The 27,208-nt window shown below is 36.0% G+C and overlaps 1 protein-coding gene and 1 pseudogene across 3 annotated transcripts in view; one reads left to right on the top strand and one right to left on the bottom strand.

Moving 5' to 3' along the window:
• Nucleotides 1-27,208, top strand: part of NKAIN2 (sodium/potassium transporting ATPase interacting 2) — a 1,010,035-nt gene that overhangs the window by 453,476 nt on the left and 529,351 nt on the right. For all 3 annotated transcript variants that reach the window (XM_013063305.2, XM_004740120.3, XM_004740122.3), the window contains exon 2: nt 20,503-20,640. In XM_013063305.2, the coding sequence (XP_012918759.1) occupies nt 20,503-20,640 (138 nt within the window). The remainder of the gene's footprint in view (nt 1-20,502; nt 20,641-27,208) is intronic.
• On the bottom strand, nt 12,849-13,736 carry LOC101692950 (annotated as a pseudogene).

The raw sequence follows: 27,208 nt of genomic DNA, 5'->3' as shown, positions 1-27,208 counted from the left end.
GGCTAGACTTTGCTTCTCTGATAATGATATATGAGGCATGTATTTGGATTCTTTATCAGTTTTATAGAAAAAATATATATATATCTGCATTTTTACCTAGTTGACAAATTTGAAATTCTCCAGCTGGCAGCTTTAATATGTTTAATATGATTGTGCTGTTAAAAAATAGCAATAGAGTTTTCTCTAGAGAAAGTCATTTGCTATGAGAAAGCAATACCATATGATACATGAAAATAAGAACACTGCAAGCTATTTTTGTTATTTGGCTTTTACTGAGCTCTCCATGAATTAAAAAAAAAAAAAAAGTCTATGCTGTGCAAACAGATGATACTGTTGATGAACTTAGTAACTTATTTTGCCCAGTTCCTAAAGTCTTTTATTAAAATATAGCCAGCCCCTCTCTCATCTGTTTTTCTGCATATTGGTAATATTAGCTACATAGTGGTTTTTTGTGTACACCTGCTAAGCGAGCAGTAGGAGATCTGGAAATGGATCAGGAACCAGATACATGTATCCATAGCAGGGTGTCATTTGAACAGCTACACCTGTGCCCTCTTGAGAGTTCTGAGAATTTCTGCCCTAAGAACCATTTCAGATATTAGATATCTTATCGTATAATACTAATTCTGCCAGCAACATGAAAATTGATTCATCTCATCACCAGTTCCCGATCCCACACCTCACTGATGCCTCAGACAGTGCTTTGCATCACCCAGCACTTACAATTCACTATCAGTGCTGGTAGAATACAAGATTCAGAAGTCCATGGCTGTGGTCTTCTGTACTGTGAGCATTTCTCCCTGTGTTATGAATATTTATCCCATTTGTGTATAAGCCTCGGCTTGGGTAAGTTAAGAGTTTGTTGTGCAGATACTGTAAATTTCAAGGTCAAATTGTTGCTTTAAACTTTCTAATTCATACCTGTCATGTGCTTTGTGTGAGCCCTGAAAACTACCTATAACAGCTGTCATTTTGAGGTGTTCTGATTCTTCTGAGAGGTTAGAGTTCCTTTGAGTAAAATTATTATAGACTCTGTGGAAAAACCAAAACAGCAGTCCATCTACCAAGAGGACCTGGGCTATGATCTTTTTAGTTCATTTCATATGAGTACAGGGAAACCTAAACTCCACAAAAATGTCATTTTATTGTAACTTTGCAGGATTACTAGTCTACTGACTACATCAGTGGTATAAACTTTCAGCTTGTTTTATTTTCAAAAATGCTCTGCCATAACTATAAATTTGTCTATACAGGGAACTGTACAATTTGTAGAAATAGACTAATGGTAATAATAATGGTTATTTTACAAGATGATTATAGTTATGTGAGTTTATAAGCCATAGTGTTATATATAAAAAGTTATTCCTGTATGTTTTTATCTTTTATCTTGGACAGAGAACCTCATATGTTACTTGCTTATCAAATTAGGGAAGTATTTGGTAATAAAGTAGAAATGATGCCTTAAAATTTTTGAAAACAATGACATAAGGTTCTACTATGTTATGGTTCTAGTATGTTCTAGTGTGCTATAAATACTCTGTGATTGAAAACATGGACATTGAAGTTAGAATGACCAGCTCTATAATCATGATCTTGGTCATGGTATCAATTTCCTCATCTATACAATAAAGGTAATGGTAGATAATCATTGTTGAATGCATGATTTAAAAGTAAGCCTTATATAAAGTAGCATATTAAAGTCCCTATCATAATGCTTGAGATATAACAAATAACTCAGTTTTTAATAACTGTTGCATCAGAGGAGTGCCTGGATGCACTCAGTCAGTTAAGCATCTGCCTTCATCTCAGATCATGATCATGATCACAGTGTTCCTGAATTGAGTCCCATGTCAGGCTCCCTGCTCAGTGAGGAATCTGCTTCTCCTTTTCCTTCTGTCTCTCCACCTGACTCATACTCTCTCCCTCTTCACCCCTCCCTGTCAAATAAATAAATAAAATCTTTTAAAAAATAATTATGGTAACAGAGTCTATACTCACTATTCTATCAGAAGGCTGAGATTTGTGTTATAAGGAGATTTTAAGTTAAAAAATGTTAAATCCCTACTACAAAATATCAAATAATAGGTAGTGATTTCACACACACACACACACACACACACACACACACTCACAGAGTTTGGCATATGAACATATAGATGAGGCAATTATATGACTGGGTAAGTTCAATTCAACAACAGACAATATGATTTGTGCTCTACTGTCAATTTATTTTGCTACTTTTTTGGATAATATGTTTTAAAAATCTAGTATAAAATGCTAGTCATCAACTTGTCTTTTGATAGCATGAATGTTAACTATGAAATGGTTATAAATTACTTTGCAGAATGAACAGCTGTGGGAAATAATAAATGATTCTGTTATCACAACAACTAGAATATTAGCTGGCATATGCAGAATTACATATAAATGGCATTATTACAGAAAATGGTGGGAAAAGTCCTAAAATATACTTTTAGACTCTGACTTGGGTCAATTAAATAGCCCTATTAATTTAATCTCAGAAATATGTGATTGACTGTATTTCAATAAAAATCTGTTATGAAATACCATGGACTGTTTCAGTAATGAGGCTTATAAGAAAATGCATTTTCATAAGAAACATAAATACTTGTTTTTATTTAGTTTCTTTGAGTTTATACCAAATCTTTCACATTATTTTTTGAAGATCTTGACTGAACTTAACTGAATGGAGACACAGTTTTTTAAGTAAGCTGGGGAGAGAAAGAAAAACTTGAAATAAATTGTGATATTTGAAACCTGTTCTTTTACATAGCACTAAAAATAGATTAGATACATGGGGTGTTGAATCAGGCAGGAAAACATTCATTGAGGAAGACTTCACCACCCACCACCAGATAATCGAGGCTATCCATGTCTACATGTTACTATTTGCATTTGTGACCAATAAAATAAATACTTGATCATCTCCAAAATATTCTGGCAAGACCATTAATCTAGAATATTTATACTAAAATACTAGTCTCTAAATTGGTAATGTGTTTTTAAGATATTAATTAGTTAGTGATCTTCAGATGCAACTTAGGCATTGTGATAAATATATGCATTATTACTTTGAAGACACTATGAAGATACATTTATATCTTCATACTAATTATAGAACTATGTACTATAGTATCCCCATTTTAGAAATGAAAACACTGAGATTCACAGACATCAGGTGACTTCCTGTAGTCACATAATGAGTTAAAATATAAACATGATTTTCTGATCTAAGACCTGAGTTCTGAACCACTATGACATGTTGACTTCTTTTCCTATTGTAGCCATTAGGGCTAGATCTCCTTTTGGGTTTTTTTTTTTGGTAATTTGTTGTTGTGGCTGATTCCTTTGTTTGGAATTTAAAGAAAAATAATTGTGTGGGAGGAGACAGAAAATCCTTGATTTAGTTGAAATAAAGTAAATTATTATCTGTGACCCAACACCTTACCAAACACCTTACAGTTTTATTTTGTTCCATTAGTGAATAAGCACCCCAACACAAACACACAAACAGACATGCACACATACACTTGAAAACTGCAATTACTCAAGAGTTATTAAAATTTTTCAAGTAAAGCTCTGTGCTCGGCTCTGTCCATGTATGATTATTATAGAGCCTACTTCAGGTATATTTCAAATTTGAATCAGATCTCTCGGTGAGATGAAAGATGTGTGTCTAGTATATCTCCTGCAGATAATGTTTAAAAGCTGGCATATATGTTCTCTCTTGTCCAATATGAACAACATAAAGAATCTTAAGCTGCGAGCATCATTGATCATATTCATACAGAGTTTTACTTTGTGATACTCTGGCATTTTAGACAACCTCACAAAGACCTCAGCACTTCAGCAATATCGTAAAGACCCAGAAAGCCGCTCAAGTCTTTGCAGTTTTCCTGGGGATTGGCTTAAAAAGAAGAGAAGACAACATGGGGCACCTTTTATGATTCTGGAGCAGACGTTCCAGATCATGTTCAAGATTAACAATGCACCATCGGAGACTACAGGGGAGGGTCAGTAACCAGAATATAGATGAGATCTAGTGTGACAAGACAAACTAAATAAATACATACATAAGAACTGGCAGCTTCACCAAAGTACACAAGACAACTAAAAAACAGAAGATGGAACAGGGAGTCAGGCACAGGAGAATCATGAATCCAAACCAGGATCTCAAAGCAGGGATAGAAAGAGCAGAGTCCTATATCAATAAAAGAGACAGTACCAGAACTGTTTTCTTATCTCTTTCAGTGTTGTTTTGAGTTCTCTGTGAGGCAAGAAACATAGAGTAGATATGGCTTCGAACAAGAAATTGACCATACTTAACTGGAATGTAGGAAAAATTCACAGTGATTTCTGTTGACAAAATTCTGATAAACAGATGGCTAAAAGAGTTTCTGTCTGGAATCTTATGTAAACTTTAATAGTCCTATGGATGAAATAAGAACTTTGGACCCATTCTGGGAGCTGTTACACCCACTTCAGTTTTTGTCAAGATTTCCCCTGGTATTTACTACTTTTTATGCTGTAACAGAGTTAATTTTATTAGTTACCTTCTCCTGCAGATAACTACGGTGCAAATCCTTTCCTTATATATTCTCAAAATTTCACAATTTGTATTTTATCAACTTCTTTAAATATATTTTATTTATTTATTTATCTATCTATCTATTTATTTATTTATTTATTTATTTGGGACAGATTTATTTGGGACAGATTGAGAGAGTATGTGTGCACGTGCCTGCACATATGTGCTGGGGGAGGAGCAGAGGGAGCTCACAAGCAAACTGTTCTGAGCCCAATTCAGTTCTTGACCCCACAACTTGAAAACAAGAGTTGGATGACCAATGGACTGAGCCACTCAGGCACCCCAGTATTTTATTGACATTTGACAAGCTTTGCCATTTCTTTGAAGTTCACTTGGATAATGCAGAGGGATTTTAATCATATTTATTAACATATAATATATTATTTGTCCCAGAGATACAAGTCTGTGAATCATTGGGCTTACACATTTATCACTCACCACAGCAAATACCCCCACCCAATGTCCATAACCCAACCACTCTCTTCCTATCCTCCTTCCCCCAGCAGTCCTTGGTTTGTTTTGTGAGATTAAGAGTCTCATGGTTTGTCTCCCTCCTGATCCTATCTTGATTCATTTTTTTCCCTTCCCTATCCCTCAAAACTGCCCATGCTGCCTCTCAAACTCCTCATATCAGAGAGACCATATAATAATTGTCTTTCTTTGATTAACTTATTTCACTCAGAATAATATCCCCTAGTTCCATCCCTGTCATTGCAAATGGTAAGATTTCATTTCTTTTAATGGCTGAATAGTATTCCATTGTATATATAAAGCTGCATCTTCTGTATCCATTAATCTGTTGATGGACATCTAGGTTCTTTCTGTAGTTTGACTATTGTGGACATTGCTGCTATAAACATTTGGGTGCATGTGCCTCTTTGAATCACTACATTTGTATCTTTGAGTAAATACCCAGTAGTGTGAATGCTGGGTCAGAGGGTACTCTATTTTCAACTTTTTGAAGAATCTCCATGCTGTTTTCCAGAGGGACTGTACCACCTTGCATTCCCACCAACAGTGTAGGAGGGTTCCCCTTTCTTCACATCCTCGCCAACATCTGTCGTTTCCTGACACCAGCCATTCTGACTGGTGTGAGGCGGTACCTCCTTGCGGTCTTGATTTGTATTTCCCTGATGCTGAGTGATGTGGAATAATTTTTCATTTCTCTGGTGACCATCTGGATGTCTTCTTCGCAAAAATGTCTGTTCATGCCTTATGCCCATTTCTTGATTGGGTGATTTGTTCTTTGGGTGTTGAGTTTGATAAGTTCTTTATAGATTTTGGATACTAGAGTCTTTTATCTGATATATCATTTGTGAATATTTTCTCCCATTCTGTCAGTTGTCTTTTGATTTGTTGACTATTTCCTTTGCTGTGCAAAAGCATTTGATCTTGATGAAGTCCCAATAGTTCATTTTTGCCCTTGCTTCCCTTGCCTTTGGTGATGTTTGCCTTCCCTTCCCTTCCCTTTGGTGATGTTTCTAGGAAACATCATTTCTGTGGCTGAGATCAAAGAGGTTGCAGCCTATGTTCTCCTCAGGATTTTGATGGATTCCTGTTTCACAATGAGGACTTTCATCCATTTTGGGTCTATTTTTGTGTGTGGTGTGAGGAAATGATCCAGTTTCATTCTTCTATCCAATTTTCCCAACACAATTTGTTGAAGAGACTGTCTTTTTTCCATTGGACATCCTTTCCTGCTTTGTCGAAGATTAGTTGGCCATAGAGTTGAGGGTCCATTTCTGGGCTCTCTATTCTGTTCCATTGATCTATGTGTCTGTTTTTGTGCCAGTACCATACTGTCTTGATGATGACAGGTTCGTAATAGATCTTGAAGTCTGAAATTGTGATGCCACCAACTTTGGCTTTCTTTTTCAACATTCCTCTGGCTAGTCAGAGTCTTTTCTGGTTCCATATTAATTTTAGGATTATCTGTTCCATTTCTTTTTGGAAAAAAAAAAGGATGATATTTTGATAGCAATTGCATTAAATGTGTAGATTGCTTTAGGTAGCATGCACATTTTCACAATATTTGTTCTTCCAGTCCATGAGCATGGAACATTTTTCCATTTCTTTGTGTCTTCCTCAGTTTCTTTCATGAGTACTTTATAGTTTTCTGAGTACAGATTCTTTGCCTCTTTGGTTAGGTTTATTCCTAGTATCTTATGGTTTGGGGTGCACTTATAAATGGGATTGACTCCTTAATTTCTCTTTCTTCTGTCTTGCTGTTGGTGTAGAGAAATGCAACTGATTTCTGTGCATTGAGTTTATATCCTGACACTTTATTAGTTTCCTATATGAGTTCTAGCCGTTTTGGAGTGGAGTCTTTTGTGTTTTCCACATAAAGTATCCTATCATCTGCAAAGAGTGAGAGTTTGACTTCTTCTTTGCTGATTCAGATGCCTTTTATTTCTTTTTGTTGTCTGATTGCTGAGGCTAGGACTTCCAGTCCTATGTTGAATGGCAGTAGGGATAGTGGACATCCCTGCTGTGTTCCTGACCTTAGAGGAAAAGCTCTCAGCTTTTCCCCATTGACAATGATATTTGCTGTGGGTTTTTCATAGATGGCTTTGATGATATTGAGGTATGTACCCTCTGTGCCTCCACTGTGAAGAGTTTTGGTCAAGAAAGGATGCTGTACTTTATCAAATGCTTTTTCAGCATCTATTGAGAGTATCATATGGTTCTTGTTCTTTCTTTTATTCATGTATTGTATCAGATTGATTGATTTATATATATTGAACCAATCTTGCAGCCCAGGAATAAATCCCACTTGGTCATGGTGAATAATCCTTTAAATGTACTGTTAGATCCTCCTGGCTAGTATTTTGGTGAGAATTTTTGCATCCATGTTCATCAAGGATATTGGTATGTAATTCTCTTTTGATGGGGTCGTTGGTTTTAGGATCAAGGTAACGCTGGCCTCATAAAATGAGCTTGGAAGTTTTCCTTGCATTTCTGTTTTTTGGAACAGCTTCAGGAGAATAGGTATTAATTCTTCTTTAAATGTTTGGTAGAATTCCCTGAGGCCACCTGACCCTGGGCTCTTGTTTGTAGGGAGATTTTTGATGACTGCTTCAATCTCCTTACTGATTAAGGGTCTGTTCAGGTTTTCTATTTCTTCCTGGTTCAGGTTTTGTAGTTTTTATATATCTAGAAATGTATCCATTTCTTCCAGATTGTCAAATTTGCTGGTGTATAGTTGCTTATCATATGTTCTTATAATTGCTTGTATTTCTTTGTTGTTAGTTGTGATCTCTACTCTTTCATTCATGATTTCATTTATTTAGGTCCTTTCTCTTTTCTTTTTGATAAGTCTGGACAGGGGTTTAATCAATCTTATTAATTCCTTCAAAGAAGCAGCTCCTAGTTTCATTGATGTGTTCTATTTTTTTTTTTTTTTTTTGGTTTCTATTTTATTGATTTCTGCTCTGATCCTTAAGATTTTTCTTCTCCTGCCAGGTTTAGGCTTTCTTTGCTGTTCTTTCTCCAGTTTGTTTAGGTGTAGGGTTAGGTTGTGTACTTGAGACCTTTCTTTCTTGAGAGAGGCTTGTATCACTATATATTTTCCTTTCAAGATTGCCTTTGCTGTGTCTCAAAGATTTTTATCAGGTGTGTTTTCAGTTTCATTTGTTTCCATGAATTTTTAAAATCCTTCTTTAATTTTCTGGTTGATCCATTCATTCTTTAGTAGGATGCTCTTTAGCCTCCATGTATTTGAGTTCTTTCAAACTTTCCTCTTGGGATTGAGTTCTAGCTTTGGAGGATTGTGGTTTGAAAATATGCTGGAAATGGTCCCAATCTTTTGGTACTAGTTGAAACCTGATTTGTGACCCAGGATGTGATCTCTTCTGGAGAATGTTCCATGTGCACCAGAGAAGAGTGTGTGTTTTGTTGCTTTGGTATGGAATGTTCTGAATATATCTGTGATGTCCATCTGGTCCAGGGTGGACCTTTATTTCCTTGTTGATCATTTACTTGGTTGATCTGTCTGTTTGAGTGAGGGGGGTGTTTAAAGTCCCCTACTATTATTGTACTATTGTCAATGTGTTTCTTTGATTTTGTTATTAATTGATTTATATAGTTTCCTGCTTCCATGTTAGGGTCATATATATATATAAAATTGTTAGATCTTGTTGGACAGATCCTTAAAGTATGGTATAGTGTCCATCCTCATTTCTTATAGCCTTTGGTTCAAAATCTAATTTATTTGATATAAGGATTGACACTCCAGCTTTCTTTTGATGTCCATTAGCATGGTAAATTGTTTTCCACCCCTCACTTTAAATCTGGAGGTGTCTGTAGGTCTAAAATTAGTTTCTTATAGACAGCATTTTGATCGGTCTTATTTTTTTAATCCGTTCTGATACCCTGTTTCTTTTGATTGGGACATTTAGCCCATTTACATTCAGGGTAACTATTGAAAGATATGAATTTAGTGACATTGCATTGCCTTAAGGTGACTGTATATTGTCTCTGCTCCTTTCCGGTCTGTTACTTTTCGGCTCTCTTTTTGCTTAGAGGACCCCTTTCAATATTTTCTGTAGGGCTGCTTTTGTGTTTGCAAATTCTTTTAGTTTTTGTTTGTCCTGGAAGCTTTTTACCTCTTCTTCTATTTTCAATGAAAACCTAGCTGGATATAGTATTCTTGGCTGCATATTTTTCTCATTTAGTGCTCTGAATATATCACGCCAGTTCTTTCTGGCCTGCCATGTCCCTGTGGATAAGTCTACTCCCAATATAATATCTCTACTATTGTATGTTACAGACTTCTTGTCCTGAGCTGATTTTAGGATTTTCTCTTTGCCACTAAGACTTGTACATTTTACTATTAGATGACAGGGTTTTGACCTATTTTTATTGATTTTGAGGGGGTTCTCTGTGTCTCCTGGATTTTGATCCTTGTTCTCTTCACCAAATTAGGGATATTCTCTGCTATAATTTGTGCCAATATACCTTCTGCCCCTCTCTCTTTTCTTCTTCTGGAATCCCAATTATTCTAATATTGTTTGTCTCATGGTATCACTTATCTCTCAAATTCTCCCCTCGTGGTCCAGTAGTTGTTTGTCACTTTTGCCCAGCTTCTTTATTCTCCTTCATTTGATCTTCTATATCACTAATTCTCTGTTCACTTCATTTTTTATTGCACCTCATTAATAACTTTTTTGATTTCAGCTTGGTTAGATTTTAGTTCTTTTTTTTTTTTCCTCCAGAAGGGGATTTTTATTTCTCCAGAAATGCCCTTTTTGAGCCAACAAGCTTATTGATAATCATCATTCTGAATTCTAGTTCTGATATATTAGCAATACCCATATTGTTTAGGTCCCTGGGTCCCTGGACATTGGTACTGCTTCTTGTTCGTATTTTGTGTGTGTGTGTGTGTGTGTGTGTGTGTGATTGGTTTTTCTGCCTTGTCATTTTATCCAGATTAGAGTATATGAATGAGCTGGGGCACCTGGGTGGTTCAATGCCTTCAGCTCAGGTCATGATCTCAGGGTCCTGGGATCAAGTCCCACATTGGACTCTCTGCTCAGAAGGGAGCCTGATTCCCCCTCTCTCTCTGCCTGCCTCTCTGCCTACTTGTGATCTCTCTCTGTCAAATAAATAAATAAAATCTTAAAAAAAAGAATATATGAATTAGAGAATAAAATACTAAAAGGGTGGCAAAGTCCCCAGGAAAATATATGCTAACCAAATCAGGGGAGATCCAACTCCAGGGGTGGGGAGGGGGAGAAAAGGGAGAAAAAAAATACACACACACACACACACACACACACACATCTATTAGACTAGTGATTAGAACTGAGCCACACACTTGATTTTGAGTGTATTCTGGTCTCTTAGGAGAAACTACTTCCCAAAATTTTAAAGAAAGAAAAACATATACATACAAAAATAAGGGTAAACACAATGAAGGGATGGAATGTGATTGTAAAGACGAAAATTTAAAAAGATTCTAAGAAAGGAATTGATAAGTTGGTTGGAAAAAGAAGAAAAAAAAAAAGAGGAGAGAATATTATCAGGCTGGAGACTAGAACAAAGCCATGTACTAGATTTGGGATATATTTTGGTCTATCAAAAGAAAGTGTATCCCAAAATTTTAATGAAAAAATTACTATATGTATACAAAAAATAATGTTAAGTACAATAAAGGAATAAAATATGACAATACCAATGAAAATTTTTAAATATTTTTAAAAGGTATTTTAAGATAAAATAGCTAAAAAGTGTTAAAATAGAAAAGAGGAAACATTTAAAAAAAGAATAAGAAAAAATAAAATTAAAAAAAATTAACTTTGTAAGACTAAAGGATCATGTGGAAATAGCTATGAATACTATGTATTTCTTTCCCCTAGCTCTGGAGTTTCAAAATTCTCCTTGATTGGTGAACTTGGTCTTGGCTCCTTGTTCTTGCTGATCTTCTGGGGTAGGGGCCTGTTGCAGTGATTCTCAAGTGTATTTTCCCGATGCAGAATTGCACCGCCCTTGCCATGGGGAAGGCTAAGTAATCTGCTCTGGTTTGCTCTCAGGAACTTTTGTTACCTGAATGCTTTACATAGAGCTCTGGAGGATGGGAATGAAAATAGTGGCCTCCCAATCTCCGGCCCTGTTGGAGCTGATAGCTCGGTTCCCCACTCCCCAGCGTACCCTCAGAGAAAAGCAGTCAATCCCTCCTGTCTCCCTGGTTTCTGGCCACACTCCATGCTCACCCAGCCCGTGACTGAGCATTTTTATCTCTGGCACACAGCCCCATTTGGAGTCTCCAAACCCAGGAGATTCCTGCAGTGTGTTCCTTCACCGTTCCTCCTGGAGGAGGAAGGAGGGGAGTGTCTCTCTGATCTGCCGTGTGGGGTCCCTACTCAAAGAGCAGTGGCCCAACTCTGCATTGGATCATGGTTTAAGGTAACCCTGAACTGAGAGCCTACTCTTCGGCTCTGTCTTTGCAGCTGGCTTCCCTGCTCCAATACCTGGCAGCTCTGCTACACTCAGACACCCCTGGCCTTTCTGTGACCCCCACAAGTCCTGAGACCACACTGTCCCTGTGAGGGATGCTCCACCACTTGCTGGGAGCTGTCCCCTCCCCCTGGGGTCTATCTTCCCTTCACTTCAGATTCACTTCTCCACACATCCTACCTTCCAGAATGTGGTTAATTTTCTATTTCTAGAATTGTTGCTATTTTTTCTTCTATCTCCTGTTGAGTTTGTAGGTGTTTGTAATGGTTTGATAACTATCTAGCTGAACTCCTGGGACCTAATAATATTTCAATCTGCTACTCCTCCATCATCTTGCTTCCTCTCCAAAGGGACTATTTTTTTTTAAACATTTAGTTTTATTGTAACAAAGTAGCTTGTACATGTCTAACATTTAAAACCAAGCATCATCTTTCTTATCCAGTGAAACAAAAAGAAAATTTAAAAGTAAACAGGAACAAAATTACAGTAGAGAATGTCAATTCCAAATAAGATCCTACAGGTTCTGCTGATTTGTCCTTTGAGTGGCAGGGCTCAAGTCATCATTAGGAGAGAGTTTTATTTTAAAAATGTCATCTTAAACTGAAAGGATGCCCGTTATGCATCACAATTAAACATGCCAAATGAGAAGCCATGTTGGCAAAATGCTTACTTAACCCACCCAAACATCTCAAACCCACCTTTTGCTGACCTTCTATAACCCCATTTTTTAAAGTTTTTTTTTTCCTTTTTTTAAAACAAGAGAAAGTAGACAGGTACATGTTGGTAAATTCTAATTGTCCATATTCACATAGAGATACAGTGTATTCTCTGTGCCTGATATACAGAGAAAGGAGGAAAAAAGCTAGAATTCTATGCACTACTACACTGGGGCCTCCAGCTAGTTTCCTCCAGCTAGTGTCTTCCAGCTTCCAGGAGAGCTAAGGGAGCAGAAGGTTTTTCTTTTTTCCCACAGAGCACGGTGGTGTTGATTTCATAAAGTTTTTGTTTTTGTTGAGACAGGAAGGGACCAAAATGGAACAAAAAGGGGTAAAGATTCTTTTCCCACTGTATTCTGCTCAAGGTATTTCCCCCCAAAATAAGCTGAGAACCATGGTATTAAGGGAGAGAAAAAGGAGACTTCAAAAAACAGGGCAAATGAGCATGAGAGGAGAAAAAAAAAAGAAAAAAACAAAACAAAACAAACAAACAAAAAAAAACGAGGGCAACTTGCTCCCAGGGACTAAAGAAAATTTAAAAAGGAAGTTTGGGATCCATCAGTGTTCCGTTAGTCATCTTCTCCTTCATCCTCCTCTCCTTCCTCCCCCTCATCATTATCTTCATCTTCTTTGCCTTCCTCCTCATCTCCTTCTTCATCTATATCTTCCAGTTTTTCCTCTTCTTCTTCATCATCATCATCATCTTCCTCTCCTTCCCCTTCTTCGTCATCCATATCGGGAACCAAGTAGTACTCTAATGGATTTGGCCAAATATCATCTTTGATGACCTCTCCTAACTCATCTACGCCTGCATCAGAATGGTCAGTAAACCAGGTGAAGAAGCTCTTTGGTTCCTCATGCTGTCTCTTCCCACTGGCTTTATTCTGTGTTTGACTTGAACGTTTCGTCAAATCCTTTCCAGATTTCCATTTGATTTCAGTGGACTTTGGAGATGGATCACCACTCTCATTCAGATGAAATTCTTTGAAGAGAACTTTATTTTCGAAGTAAGCATTTTCATCAAAATAAAAATCTATTTTGTAACCTGATTTAATATCGTCAAATTCTGTCACTTCAACTTTTGTCAAATAATGCAGCACCTCTTCATCCTCCTCCCCAAGCAGTGCAGACACTTGTGGATGGTTGACAAATGTTGTTACCCCAAAATTGGGGATTTTGGCAATCAATTCCAATCTCTTCTGAAAAAATGGTTGGCAGGGTTTGTTGTATTTCTGTTCTACTTTCAAAATCTCCTCACTGGCTTGTTCATTAAGTCTGTCTATTTTATTTTGTATTTCATCAATATGTTCAATTGCTTCTTGCGGTTCTTTTTCTCCCTTACGCAAGTACTGAGATGTTGACGTCTACCCTGGCTGGGGGGCAGGAGGCAGTCTCAATTTCTTTCTTTGAGGCGGGAGCAGAGACTGGCGTTTGGGGGCCATACTGCAAGGAAACTCCACGAAGCCAGGAGAGGGGCATGTCTGGAAGCTCTGATTGCTCTGCAAAGGGACTTTTTTTTTCTTTTTCTTTTTTTTTTTTTAATTTTTTATTTTTTATAAACATATATTTTTATCCCCAGGGGTACAGGTCTGTGAATCACCAGGTTTACACACTTCACAGCACTCACCAAATCACATACCCTCCCCAATGTCCATAATCCCACCCCCTTCTCCCAAACCCCCTTCCCCCCGGCAACCCTCAGTTTGTTTTGTGAGATTAAGAGTCACTTATGGTTTGTCTCCCTCCCAATCCCATCTTGTTTCATTTATTCTTCTTCTACCCACTTAAGCCTCCATGTTGCATCACCACTTCCTCATATCAGGGAGATCATATGATAGTTGTCTTTCTCTGCTTGACTTATTTCGCTAAGCATGATACGCTCTAGTTCCATCCATGTTGTCGCAAATGGCAAGATTTCATTTCTTTTGATGGCTGCATAGTATTCCATTGTGTATATATACCACATCTTCTTGATCCATTCATCTGTTGATGGACATCTAAGTTCTTTCCATAGTTTGGCAATTGTGGACATTGCTGCTATAAACATTCGGGTGCATGTGCCCCTTTGGATCACTACATTTGTATCTTTAGGGTAAATACCCAGTAGTGCAATTGCTGGGTCATAGGGCAGTTCTATTTTCAACATTTTGAGGAACCTCCATGCTGTTTTCCAGAGTGGCTGCAAAGGGACTTTTAATTGGAGAGCTCTGCTTGCCTAGCATCCCAGTCTGAGGCTATCTTTTCTCTCTCCAGGGACCTGAGTGTGGTGATAGTCTGAAAGTGTGGGTTCCTCATGGAGAGTGAGGACAGTGAAATCGGAAAGGCTACAGGAAGAACAGATGTGTCCACAGAAAAATTTAACTTCAATCTATAATTTAGCAGTGGAAATAATTTGGTTTTTGCTAACTTCTAATAACACACTTAAATTTCTTTTTAAATCAAGGAACCCATATTCTACCACAACGGTATAAAAAAGCCAAATTTTTTTTTCTCAAATTCTGTATATAATATGTTTTATTGCATATCAATTGCAATAACTTACAAGTTATATTTTAGGGACATAAAATTATAGAAATATTTTGGAGAAAATTTATTAAGAAATCTTAGCAGTTATTAGCAGAATGCAGGGTCTCAAGGAAACCAATTCTGAGTCCCACCCGTTGAAAACAACTAGCTATAAACGTCCCGTTATGACTTTTTAAAAATATATTTTAAAGTGTTTGTGCACATGTAATTGCCTTGTTAATAAAGTTAAATGGCGATAGCTACCTAGGAAATATGAGTGACTCTCAATTTGCAATGCAAACAGTTGAAGCACACTCGTTTCAGACTGAATACTCCTAATAAGGGGTCAAACTTACTTAGCAAATTATTTACTTAATTGGGTCCAGTTTTCTCAGCAGTACATGAGGAGTGTTGAGTGAGTCTCTTCTAGTTTGAAAAGTCAATAAATACATTAATCCTAAAGGTATTTCACAGATGCTTTTTTTGAATATTTGTTGTCATTGTTAGTGAGATGAATTCTACTTAATGTACTTATAAGAAAGGATTTGAAAAAAAAAAAAGAAAGGTTTTTGAAAACCTTTTCCAGTTGAAGTTGAACTTTTCCAGTTTATGAAAACTTTTGCAGTTGAACAGTGATTACTAAAATTCATGTTTACTAAAGTGCAAAAGAGGAATCATTTTCATGTTTAAACAGTTTATATGTGTATATCAAAGAGAATTAATAACTTTTTATAATATTTGCGATTTTGCTATCAGAATTTTCAGCATGTTCAGCATTTTCCCTTCTGGGGATTTAGCCTATGGATGTACCAATACACATGTACAAGGTTTTGTAATGCACTCAAGTGTGTTACAACCAAAAATTGACAACCAAATGAATATCTGTTAGAATACTTAAATGAGGATATAATGAGGTAGATATCTACACGTAGGTTGTAGTTATGTAGGGAAACATCCACAAACACAAAGTGCAAGGTAAAAAGCCACATGTACATTGCAATCCTATTTATGTAAATAAAATTGTGTGAAAAAATTTCACACACATATAGATGACAGATAACGGCCTACAAACTGGCAAGCACATACAATATTTTCCTGAAAAGCTAAATACTTAACAATGCTTCCACAAATTGACACAGGTTACTTTTGGAGAAAGGGAATAGGACTGATGGTTTCTTCAAAGTTTGTTAAGTGCTTACGTGAACATTGTACCTTGTGTTTTAAGGCTGTTGCAACCTCTTTAACAGAGATAGAGAAAAAGAGAGAATGATAATTAAGTTCTGGGTCAGTTAATCCATACAAGACTTCCAAATAAAATTTTATTTAACCCAAACTGAAACTGTGGTAAAAATAATATTAAATTTCAAGTAGGGATTTTTCCCAGTAAGAAAAGGATAATTAACATGGCAAAAACTATCAATATAAACAATTACACTAAGGATAGAAGAGAATGAAGTGATTATCTCCATAGATGCAGAAATAATAAATAGTAAAGATTAGCCTCTATATTAACAAACAGAAACTTCATAAATAATAGTCTTGTAAAAGAATAGAATTCCTTGTGGAAAGCACCAAGTTGTGCATTAATGATAGACTACTATTTAGAACCCAAGCACAAAGATTTAAATTTATATAGAGCTAAACAGACAAGCATGAAAGAGACTTATTCCATAAGACCTTTCACCTGAAAAAGACACATAGAAACAGCAATACACACAATCTCCAACTTGGGAAAGTTTGACTTACGATATTTTTACTTCACGGTGGTGTGAAAGCAATATGTATTCACTAGAAAATTACTTCAAATTGTGAGTTCGGTTCTTCCCCCAGACTAGTTACATACAGTGCGAGCCTCTGTAATTATACTGGGCAAGAGGCAGGGTGCCACAGCTCCCAAGTAATTACAGGGTCACAGGGGTAAACAATCAGTACCCTTACATTCTGTACCCATACAGCCATTTTGTTTTTAACTGTGCATACAGTATTCAATAGATTACATGAAATATCCAACACTTTATTGTAAAATAGCTTTGTGTAAGATGGTGGTGTTTCCCTGCTGTTCACTAATGTAAGTGTTCCGAGCCCATTCAAGCTACAAGGAAGACCTCAGGGTGTCTGAGACTCAGGATGTCTGAGACATGAAGTGTATTAAGTGCCTTTTTGACTTATGATCTTTCCAACCCATGATGGGTTTATCAGGACATAACCCCATTGTAAGTCAAGGAAGATCTGTATATGTTTCTCAAGGCCATATTCATATATTTGTAGGACACGTATGGAAAAGACATAAAGCACAATAGGAGAAAGGAGATTGAAGGCTGTTGCAGCCGGCGCGACAAATCAACCAGGAAACGTGAGGGGAAGAGGATGGTGAAAAGAAATGAAGAGACAAAGAGATGGAGGCAGGAGGGACACTGAGGAGGATGTCCAACAGTGCCGATTTTATTCCACATCTTACAAGCATTTATAAGGCAGACCACAATAGGAGTAATACATCAGTACCTAGTCAGATGACCACAAGTTGCTATAACAAGTTTACATTAACTACAAGCAAACCTCGTGATGCCAGGTAGTCTCCGCTAATGCCATTAGCAAGACAATCAACCAGGGAGTGGGTTATGGGAGGTACAGAACAACAAGGACCAACTAAGAATTCATGACCCTGACCACATTGTTCCCCTCTGTAGGGAGAGCGTGTGGGAAGTCACGTAGGCGAGCGCACGACACGTAGCACAGACCCTTTCAGTGTTGCTCAACTTTCGCGCATGACACGTAGCACAGACCCTTTCAGTGTTGCTCAACTTTCCCATCCTTAACCCCTTGTCAAGGTGTCCGGACTTTAAAGGAGACACAAGTCAGGGCCTGGTTTGGTCCTCGACTCCATCCGTGCCGTGGCCTCCAACAAAAGGCAGAACATGAGTTGAAGGAGGCAAATAAGAAAATAAAATAAAACCAAAAAGGAGCTTTGCCTTGACAAGTATGATTAAAGAAATTCTCTACATTATTTCACAGTAAATAATAAGGTAAAAACATAGCATGTACCGTGTAACCAGCATAGGCCTATAGCATAAACTGCAAAAGCTTTTTGGTTCTGGACTGGGTTTGGTTTGTATTTTGGTTTTGGACAAGTCTGCAACATAGGGACACAGCTAAGGGACCATTCACAGAGCCCTGTGTTTTGGGGTTTTGTTTGTGTTTGATTGTTTAGCATTTATCACTTCTAAGACATCCAGAGAATCACTTAGCCACACGCTATGTTAGACTTCTTAATCTGAAAAATAAGACAATATTGACCTCTCTGGGGTTTGTGCAGAATCAGTGAGGTAATACATGACTGGGGATAACCAGAATGCCCATCACATACTGAGTGTTTTAACTAATATTTCTTCTTTTGCCTCCATGCCCATCACCCTTTCAGTAATTCCACAGTTAATATTCTTTCAGTTAGAAAAGACTGCAACTACTTCCATATTTGTCATTCCTGTTATACTCTGAATTTTTCAGAAAAATCTTCCCTTCTTCAACCCCAGCTCTAAATTACAGAACCTGTGATAAAGCTACTTATGATAGCTAATAGGGCCAATCAAAGGTAAAAGCAGAAATATTATGTGAAGAATTGCACATTAACTCATTCACTCTATATAACATTGTAAGTAATGTTTGATGAAAGTATTAATTCTGTCATTTAAAAAAAAAAAGACTAATACATGTTGATGTAACTTCATTTAGCCATGCAGGCTTTGCAAGTATATTATCATCTATATATTTTTTATAATTAACGATGGTGCTGCTATTTTCTTCCATAACTGGTGCATTTATTGAGAGATTTCCCACTGTTTGACTAATGCGTTTCATCCTCTATACTTTTACCCTGCTGGGTCCCCACAGTTACGACGCTCAAAATTTATAGAGTTTAGATTCCTCTTGCTGCTGTTTACATTCCTACTTACTGTTTATTCATAGGATCAAGATGGAGAGTTCTATGTTGGAGTGAGCTTTTATACAGATGATTAGCAATGGGACTCTGAGAACAACCACTTATTTTTTTGTACCATTAATGGATTCAAAAACAAGGCATACATAATACTTCCCAACACCACAAATGGGTCTCCTTTATATGCAGGGTTGAGTGCATGATAGCATTGAAGGAATGTTTCATCAGAAGGCAGTTCAAGGTTTATGAATCTGCAGTCATAGGCAATGTTATTTACATTCCAGTTTTGCAACTCTGGTGGGTATTGTGAATTTAGAATATGCAAGGTAGAACAGATTACATTCTCTCTTTTTTAATCACCGCCAAGACTAAGTGAAAATGAAGATTTGACAAGTCTGGATTACCATTACAGCCCTTGTATGGTACCCAGCATGCCTTAGGAAACAGAAGTGTTATGCAAACAGTTGTCATGAATTTATTTTCTTTTTCAATGCCTGGTGGAAATGTATGCTGCGCAGCTAAAGAAATGCAGTGGGAATAATGCTCATTCAAGGAATCTTCAAAGTGTGCTACAGGTATTTAATTTAAAAGCACACTAATTTGAGAGTTAGTATCCTGACAAGGAAAATCATTAAAGCACACTGATGTTAGTAACTGAGGGTTTTTAAAATCCTTTTCTTTAAAGCCTGGCTTGGAGAAAAACAACAACAACAAAAAGAATTGTTGAATCTCTGTGCGGAAGATCATCAGGTCCATCAGGTCCTTTCATAATGTTTTACTCCAAACAGTTGATTATCTTTCCACCTGAGGGAAGACACAAAGGACGAAGCTGAGTTTAACTTACCATTCCTCTTTTGCTTTGTTAGATCTGATGAGAGACTTGATAGCTATGGAGGTTTTCCTTCTCAATATCAAATGGCACTTCTTGACTTTGGCAGCTTTTGTCTAGTTGGTTGGTTGGTTGGTTGGCTGGCTGGTTGGTTTTGTTTTTCTTCTCTTACTCCTTAGATTTGTACCTGTGTGTTAACTGTAAAGTTGTAAGCACAGATTAATGTAAGATCATTTGAAATGACCTAAGTTTCTTGCTTTTATAACAGTGATGCTTTATTTTTATATTTGTTCCCCATTATTTTAATGTCCTTTTTTTACCCTTTTGCCAGTTATATAAGTAACTGGGTATGACAGAAAAAAGAAAGTCATGTTTAATTTATAATCCAGATCAATTTGGGGTAGTAGAACCCTAAACAATAGTCAAAATCACGCATTTTACAAGTGAGTCATCAGAATCCCAGACAAGAGCTAGACTTAGCTAGGGGACTACAGCTGTTTGGAGTCAGATCTAAGTCCAGAATTCAGGTCAGTTGACTTGGCGATGAGTTATTTTTGCTCTATGTCAATCCCCTTTGTTTTATTCCCAACCTGTATAATGACATTTGGGCAGATCCTAACAGTAAACCCTTTGTGTGGACTTTGCAAACTTGCTGGTTGATGAATCCAAGAGTTAGTGCATATGACGATATAATTTATCCTTCAACTGCACAGATGATATCCTGTGAATATGGCTTGATACCTCCACAAAATCTTCGTTAAAAGGATTGTAGCTATCTGTGGATCTACAGCTTCCATAGTGTTTCTTTGAAATATACCTGAAAATGTCAGTCTCACTGTTAAAGATAAATGCAAGATAGAATAACACAATTATACTTGCTAATTAGAATGTAATATGATCCTTTCTCTCTCTCACCACTGTGCTTATGTTTATATATCCTGTTTTGCTATTCTAGGTTTGTGTGCTGGAGAGGCAAATATTTGACTTCCTTGGATATCAGTGGGCACCTATCCTGGCAAATTTTGTACATATTATTATCGTCATTCTTGGTTTATTTGGAACTATTCAATATAGACCTCGTTACATAACAGGAGTAAGTACCTTTCCTGCTTCTTTAAAAAAAGAAAAATTGGAGTAATGATGCAAACTACAAATGTCTCAAAAATTTATATGTATATCCTCTCCTTAGAGTACTATTAGGTTGTTTTCCTAGTTTCAGATTACATTTACAGTAACTGAAAATGTCAAGTTTAAAACACTTGACGGTGAACATAATCAGATTGTATTTTCATAAACTACACTTCCAGTAAGTATTTCTTTTAATTAAAAACAGAACTATGCCCCTATATTTCCAAACTATAAGATTGTGTCCTTTGATTTAACATATTTTGTTGGGAATCTTCCCCATTTTAAATAATCATATTTTATAAAGTGAATAAATATAGTTTAAAATCAATACAAATGAGTATGTAGCTCTGATGTTAAAATATTTACATATATTGGGATTAATATTTGATACTTTTGAAAGCTGGAAGAATCTAGACCGTAGTCTGTATATTTTCCATAATTCTCTTTTTGCTTCAGAGAAAGTATTTTGCATCTCCACTCAAGTTAAACTTACTTAACATAAAAGTGAAATCCAACTGTGTTGCAGTTGCTATGGGAACCATAACTTAGAATTTTTTACTTTTGTATGTGCCTCCCATCTCAGCTATAGCTCTTCATTAATGTAGATTTTTTTTAGTTTCATCATTTTTTCTCTTCTATTTTTGACAAAGGAAAAGCCTATAAGCATTTATTTAAAATTATAAAGCAATTTTATGGTAAAGGAATATATATATAAGCTAGTGCAGCTAAAACTCTGCCTTATTCAACACAAACCAGCAAGCCTTCTCAGGTTTCACAAAGGCCTCCTTCACATAAAAGATGCCCTCTTCCGACCTACTGTCCCAGTCATCTGGAACCTAGATAAAGCTCACTGGGACTGAAACAGACAATGTTGTGACAGCTGGACCAAGGGATCCACTGTCTGGCTAAGGATGAGTGAGAAACCCGTAGCTTTCTTCTCTGGGTGCATGCCCAGAAATGAGTCCATGTCCTCTCTGAGGGTATATAGCCCTGTAAATCATGTAAAAAGTACTTTGTGTTTTGTTGCAGGGTGAAGTTTTTCAATATGCAAGATATGATAGGACCATTCACTTTCTTATATAAATTGTAATATGATCCAATATAGGGAAAATAGTACAGTATTGGGAGTGGGTCTTCCAAAGTCATAATATCAGGACTGAAATCTTGTATCTGCCATTTAAAAAAAATTTTTAGACAAGCATGACCTCACCAATTTTTGGTTTTACTACTTTAAAAATAAGAGAATAATTATATTATCTCATAAGCTTCAATTAATTAGTTATAAGTCATTATATGAAAGATTCTTAATTTAACTGTTCTCTCTCATTAGACTTTGAGGGTCCTCCGTGATTTTATGTGTATAAATAATGTCACTCTAAGTATAAACTTATAAATATGTCATTTCTGTTTCTGATAAAGATCTTGGAATAAAAATCTAGATGTGGATCAAAATGTTCGAACAGTTTAAAAACTCTAAAGACAAAAAGTTTTGTTGGGAGGAATAAATGGAATATCCTGTAAAATGTCCTTAACACAATGCTTGGTATTTAAAAAGTGTCAATAAAAGTTAGCTATAATATTTTTCTCGTTTTGAATTTGAAATGATATTAAATTGTATAGACTAGTGATAGAATAGCAAGCCATTTAAAATAGAGCAAGGTGTTCTAAGTTAGTGATTGAACGATTTTTTTTCCCTTTTGTTCCAGGCTGCTACAACTCTTTAAACAATTTTGTAGAATTTCTATGTATCAAATTATAACCCCATCCCTTTAGACAAAACACATACCCACAAATCTTCTGAAGAAAGGCTGTTCGCTCTAACATGAGATGAGAATTAAGATGCCAAGCGACACCTTTAAGATTGTTAGATATTTTATATAGCTAAGAGTGTCTCTGAAATCTTTCTGAGGTCTTAACAATGGGTCTTAGAGCAACATCTTTGCTTTGATCTCAACTTGCAAACAGCATTCTGAATTTGATCTTTTCCTTGAGACAGTGTCTTACTTGAAAAACCTCTTGCCAGTTGGAGATTCTTTAAATGTGAAAACTTTATTTTCCAACTCTGAAAGTCCTGAGTTGGAAATAAATTCTCTAAATTCTTCTTAGAAACTAAATGGATCTCTCTTTTGCTCATCCCTCTCTTATAATTATCATACTATGTGTGGCTTTTAAAAGGTGGCAAATAACACAGTCAGCTCTTTGCGTGGAAATCCACTTAGCAGATCCACAAGTTGATAGGTATATTTTCTCTCTTCCTAGTATCGCAGCCAAAGGTCAAGCTCATTGTTCTGATAGTAATTTACTATAAATACTTTTTTCCCCACTTCTCAAAAATCACTTCCTTACTGTCCTTCCTGTCTTCATTGAGAGTCTCCTCATAGCCCTTCTGGCCTCCACCTGTTAAACTTTTTGTAAAACTAATGCTGTGTTTTAGGTTTATATTATAGTATCATTTCAGTTTTGGTACTGATTTCCAGTCTAGCTATTTATTTCTGTGTATATTCTGTATAACAAACTTCTGAATAATCAAATTTATGGAATCTAATGTCTATTATGCTATGTTAAAAGTCAAACATTGATTCAGAAAGTAGAGAATTTGACATAAAAATGGAGTTAATATTTTTAATTTGCCTAAAGATGACCAAAGGAATTAAAGAAAGTTAAAAGAAATCTGAATGAAATTACAGATGCCAGAAATTGTGATCATTGAAGAATCGGTGTTTAGGAGAAAAATGCATAACTGGGACAAGCTGTAACTAAAGATAATGTATTGTTGCACTTAGCTAATTTCCAAAAGCTCTCTGTGTCCTGGAGATTCAGATATGAACAGTGAAATTTATTTTTCTCTCCCCTAAATATATAGGCCTTTATTATTTCTTTATTTGCTGTTTTATATTTTTGCATTATAAAAATTTCAGTTTAAAAATAGAAATACACTCATAATTTCAAACTGAAAGCTATTATTTCTGCATATTTCCTTCATGTATGTGCAACTGAAACATGCCAGATTCTGTGGCACCAGGGTGGCTCAGTCATTAAGCATCTGCCTTTGGCTTGGGTCCTGGGATCGAGCCCTACATCTGGCTCCCTGCTCAGCAGAAAGCCTGCTTCTCCCTCTGCTACTCCCCCTGTTTGTATTCCCTCTCTCACTATGTCTTTTTCTGTCAAATAAATATAAAATCTTAAAAAAAAAGAAACATGTCAGATTCTTCTACATTTCAAATAGGTCTTCAACTCTTTTAACATTATATCAAACAATTTTAAATTCATACAGATAATCATTTAAGCTTTTACACTCTTGTTTATCATACTATATAATAATACATAACATATATTATGGGTTGTTATATATCATATATTAGTGATTTCCTTGTTTTTATGATAATTCCATATAATCATCTTCATAAAAATACTCTCATCTTTATCTGTGATTTTGTCCCTTAGAAGAAATATCTCAGTATAATGAAATAATATGAAAAATATTAAGGTTTTTAGTATATAATTGGGAATTACCTATCCAACATTATTTTACTGAATTATCCTTCCAGAAATGTACAGCAGAGTCTATTTTACTGCACTCTTCCTGACCCTGAGTATTATCTGTTCTCACCTTTGTCAGTCCGATAGGAGAAGAAAATGTCATTTTTGTTTTGAATTGCATTTCTTATCTTGACAGAGTTGGACTTTTCATATGTTCATTAGCTATTTTCCATTTGTATATCCTTTTTGGAAGGATTGTCTTTTGGTATAGATTTACATTTGCTTATTATTTTTTTTGGAGTCTTAGTGTTTATCATAACAGTTTTTATGTATTGATTATATAGTAAAGATATTTATCCTTTAAATATCATCAGTTTTTATTTTGATGTTTATTATTAGTCTCTTGTTAAAATGAACTCCCTGTCCCTTTGTCTCTTGTTAAAATAAACTCCCTGTCCCTTTATCTTCTATTGCTTTACAAATTATAAAATTTAGGGGAGCCTGGGTGGCTCAGTTGGTTAAGTGTCTGACTTTTGATTTTGGCTCAGGTCATAATCTCAGGGTCTGTGGGCTCAAAAGCTATGTCAGTCTCCATGCTAGCAGGAAGTCTGCTTGAGATTCTTCCTCTGCCCTTCCCACACACACTCTCTCTCCTTCTCTGTCTCTAAAATAAATAAGTAATTTTTTAAAAAAAATTATAAAATTTAGTAATTTTGAAGAGCATAATGATGTCTTCACTGAGTTTTGTTTACTAATCTTTTTTTTTTTTCCTAAGAGTGAAGACAAAATATTTAAAAATTTAAAACAGGTTAACTGGAAAAAGAACTCAACAGTAGCCTTTGAGGGTCTCTAGCATTTCAAGGAGTATAATATGTTGAAGGAAAATGATTATTTCAATTCTAAGCAAAGAAAATCTGAAGCCAGAACCCATAGGAAGCCTGTGTATTACAGAATTCTTGACATCAAATCCCCCCCAGAAAGGCCTAGTTAACTCTTGCAGAATGATTTATAAATGAATACATACGAATGGCTCCCATGAAAGCATTTCCTCATGTCTTCAGTGGAATGGTCCAGCCCATCTTCATCTGGACTAAGATGTGATGGGATATCAGTTTCTTAATGACCAAAAAATGTTAGTAAGTTGCACGGCTCTAAGTTGTCTAAAGTAATTTGAAGAGTGTGTAAGTTCCTAACTGCTAAAGGCACAGGAGTTTTCTTGGTGACATTACCAGAATATGGGTTGCCGAATGGCCAAAGATATTTCTTTCTTTTTTCCTTCCTTCCTACCTTTTTTACTATTTTACTTGCATCCTTTCTTCTTTCCTCTCTTACTCCCCCCCACTTTCCACTTTTCTTTTCTATTTAAGTTATTTTGACAGAAAATATAATACCTTTCTTAGCTTGGACCCACTGGTTTGATCAAGGAAACCCGGTCCTGAAACTAGAAATAAATTTAAGATAGCTAAAAATCCACTACTCTGATTTCATAAAAATAAAGGAGAGGACAGCGTACCAGGATCACAGTAATAATATAAGAATCAGGTTTTTTTTTTAACCACTTCCATTACCTTCTACAGATGCTCTTAGATATCTTCCTCTACAGTTCCTAGGAACCTCATATTGATTCACACAATTTCTGTCCAAATTCATATGCCTACCTAGGAAATAGCAGAGTTAGTGTATAGACCCAAGTCCTTTTAACTGCCAAACCCATGCCCTTAACCCCTATACTGAAGTGTCACTTAGGAGCACAGTACAGAGGGCCACAATCTATCTAGCAAATGAAAACAAGTTTTGTTATGTTATTGGAAAACTTAAAATCCGTCATGGCAATTTGGAGACCATTTAGATTTTAAATTGTGATCTACCATCCTTTATCAAGGATTATATTTTTAGTTTTGTATTTAGTGTGGAAATGATCTCATGTCTCAAGAATTAAGAACAGAAAACCCTTAGTGATGGATTTTTTTTTCTTGCAAAAGAACATCATCATAGGGCATCCTTAATTTCCAGAAATAGTGACTTAGAATGGTGTTTTTTCTTATCTTATAGCAATCAGCATTTTGATGATGATAATTCATATATAGACACATCTGTATATATACTATAATTTATATCTAATATATATCAACTAAAGACAAAGTATCTCCTCCCACATTTGTTATTGGTAAAGACTTCTAAAGAATTGATGAATTTGTGTCTATGTAATTGAAAAAAATATATTATGTATTACCCATATCATTTGGCAAAATATGTTTTAATGTATGTTATCATATGTAGTGCAGAGGTTTGCCACGACATCAGTTTAGACTGCAATGTTAATCCTAAAATTAAATGAATAGGAATGATTGGAATAGTTTCCCGTTTTATCACTGAAAAAGCAAGAGATTAAAATAATGTGGTTAAAGCTAATTTGACAAAATAGGGCTGTGATGGCTAGAAAAAGAACCTAATGTTCATTCATCCTTCTTTTGGTGTTTTAAGAATGATAAACTAGGGTGTCTGGGTGGCTCAGTAGGCTCAGCTCAGGTCATGATCCCAGGACCCTGAGATGGAGTCCTGATTCCTGTGTCAGGTTCCTAGCCCAGCAGGGAGTCTGCTTCTCCCTCTGCCCCTCCCGCCTTGTGCTTGTGTATGCACACTTTCTCTCTCTCACAGACAAAAAGAAAGTTAATTAAAAAAAAAATGATAAACTATTAGACTGTATCATTATATTCCTTCTCATTCTTTCAAATTAATAAAATAATTGAACACCCTTTTTAGTTAATATATTGAAGTTATAAATATTAATTTCTGACCATTTTTTAAGAACTACAGCTCCATTTGGGCCAGTCTGTTTCCTTACAGCAATTTTTAAAAAATAAATTACATGCCTTTCTCAATGAGTATTGGTTTGTGAGTTGACAGACATCCTTCTTCCCATTGAAGGTGAGGGCACAGGATTAAAAAGATAACAATGAAGCAGTTTCAGACAAGCTCACCTGCTTTGACTTCCTTGATTTTCTTCTCCTTGAGCTAACATAGTAAAGAAAAGTAACCTCTTGTCATCCAGG

The sequence above is a fragment of the Mustela putorius genome, unplaced genomic scaffold (genome assembly GCF_011764305.1).
Source record: "Mustela putorius furo isolate JIRA1106 unplaced genomic scaffold, ASM1176430v1.1 tig00003863_pilon_pilon_pilon, whole genome shotgun sequence".
Lineage (NCBI taxonomy): Eukaryota > Metazoa > Chordata > Mammalia > Carnivora > Mustelidae > Mustela > Mustela putorius.
Note: the sequence above shows the minus strand (reverse complement) of the source record. Positions and strands in the feature narration are given on the sequence as shown.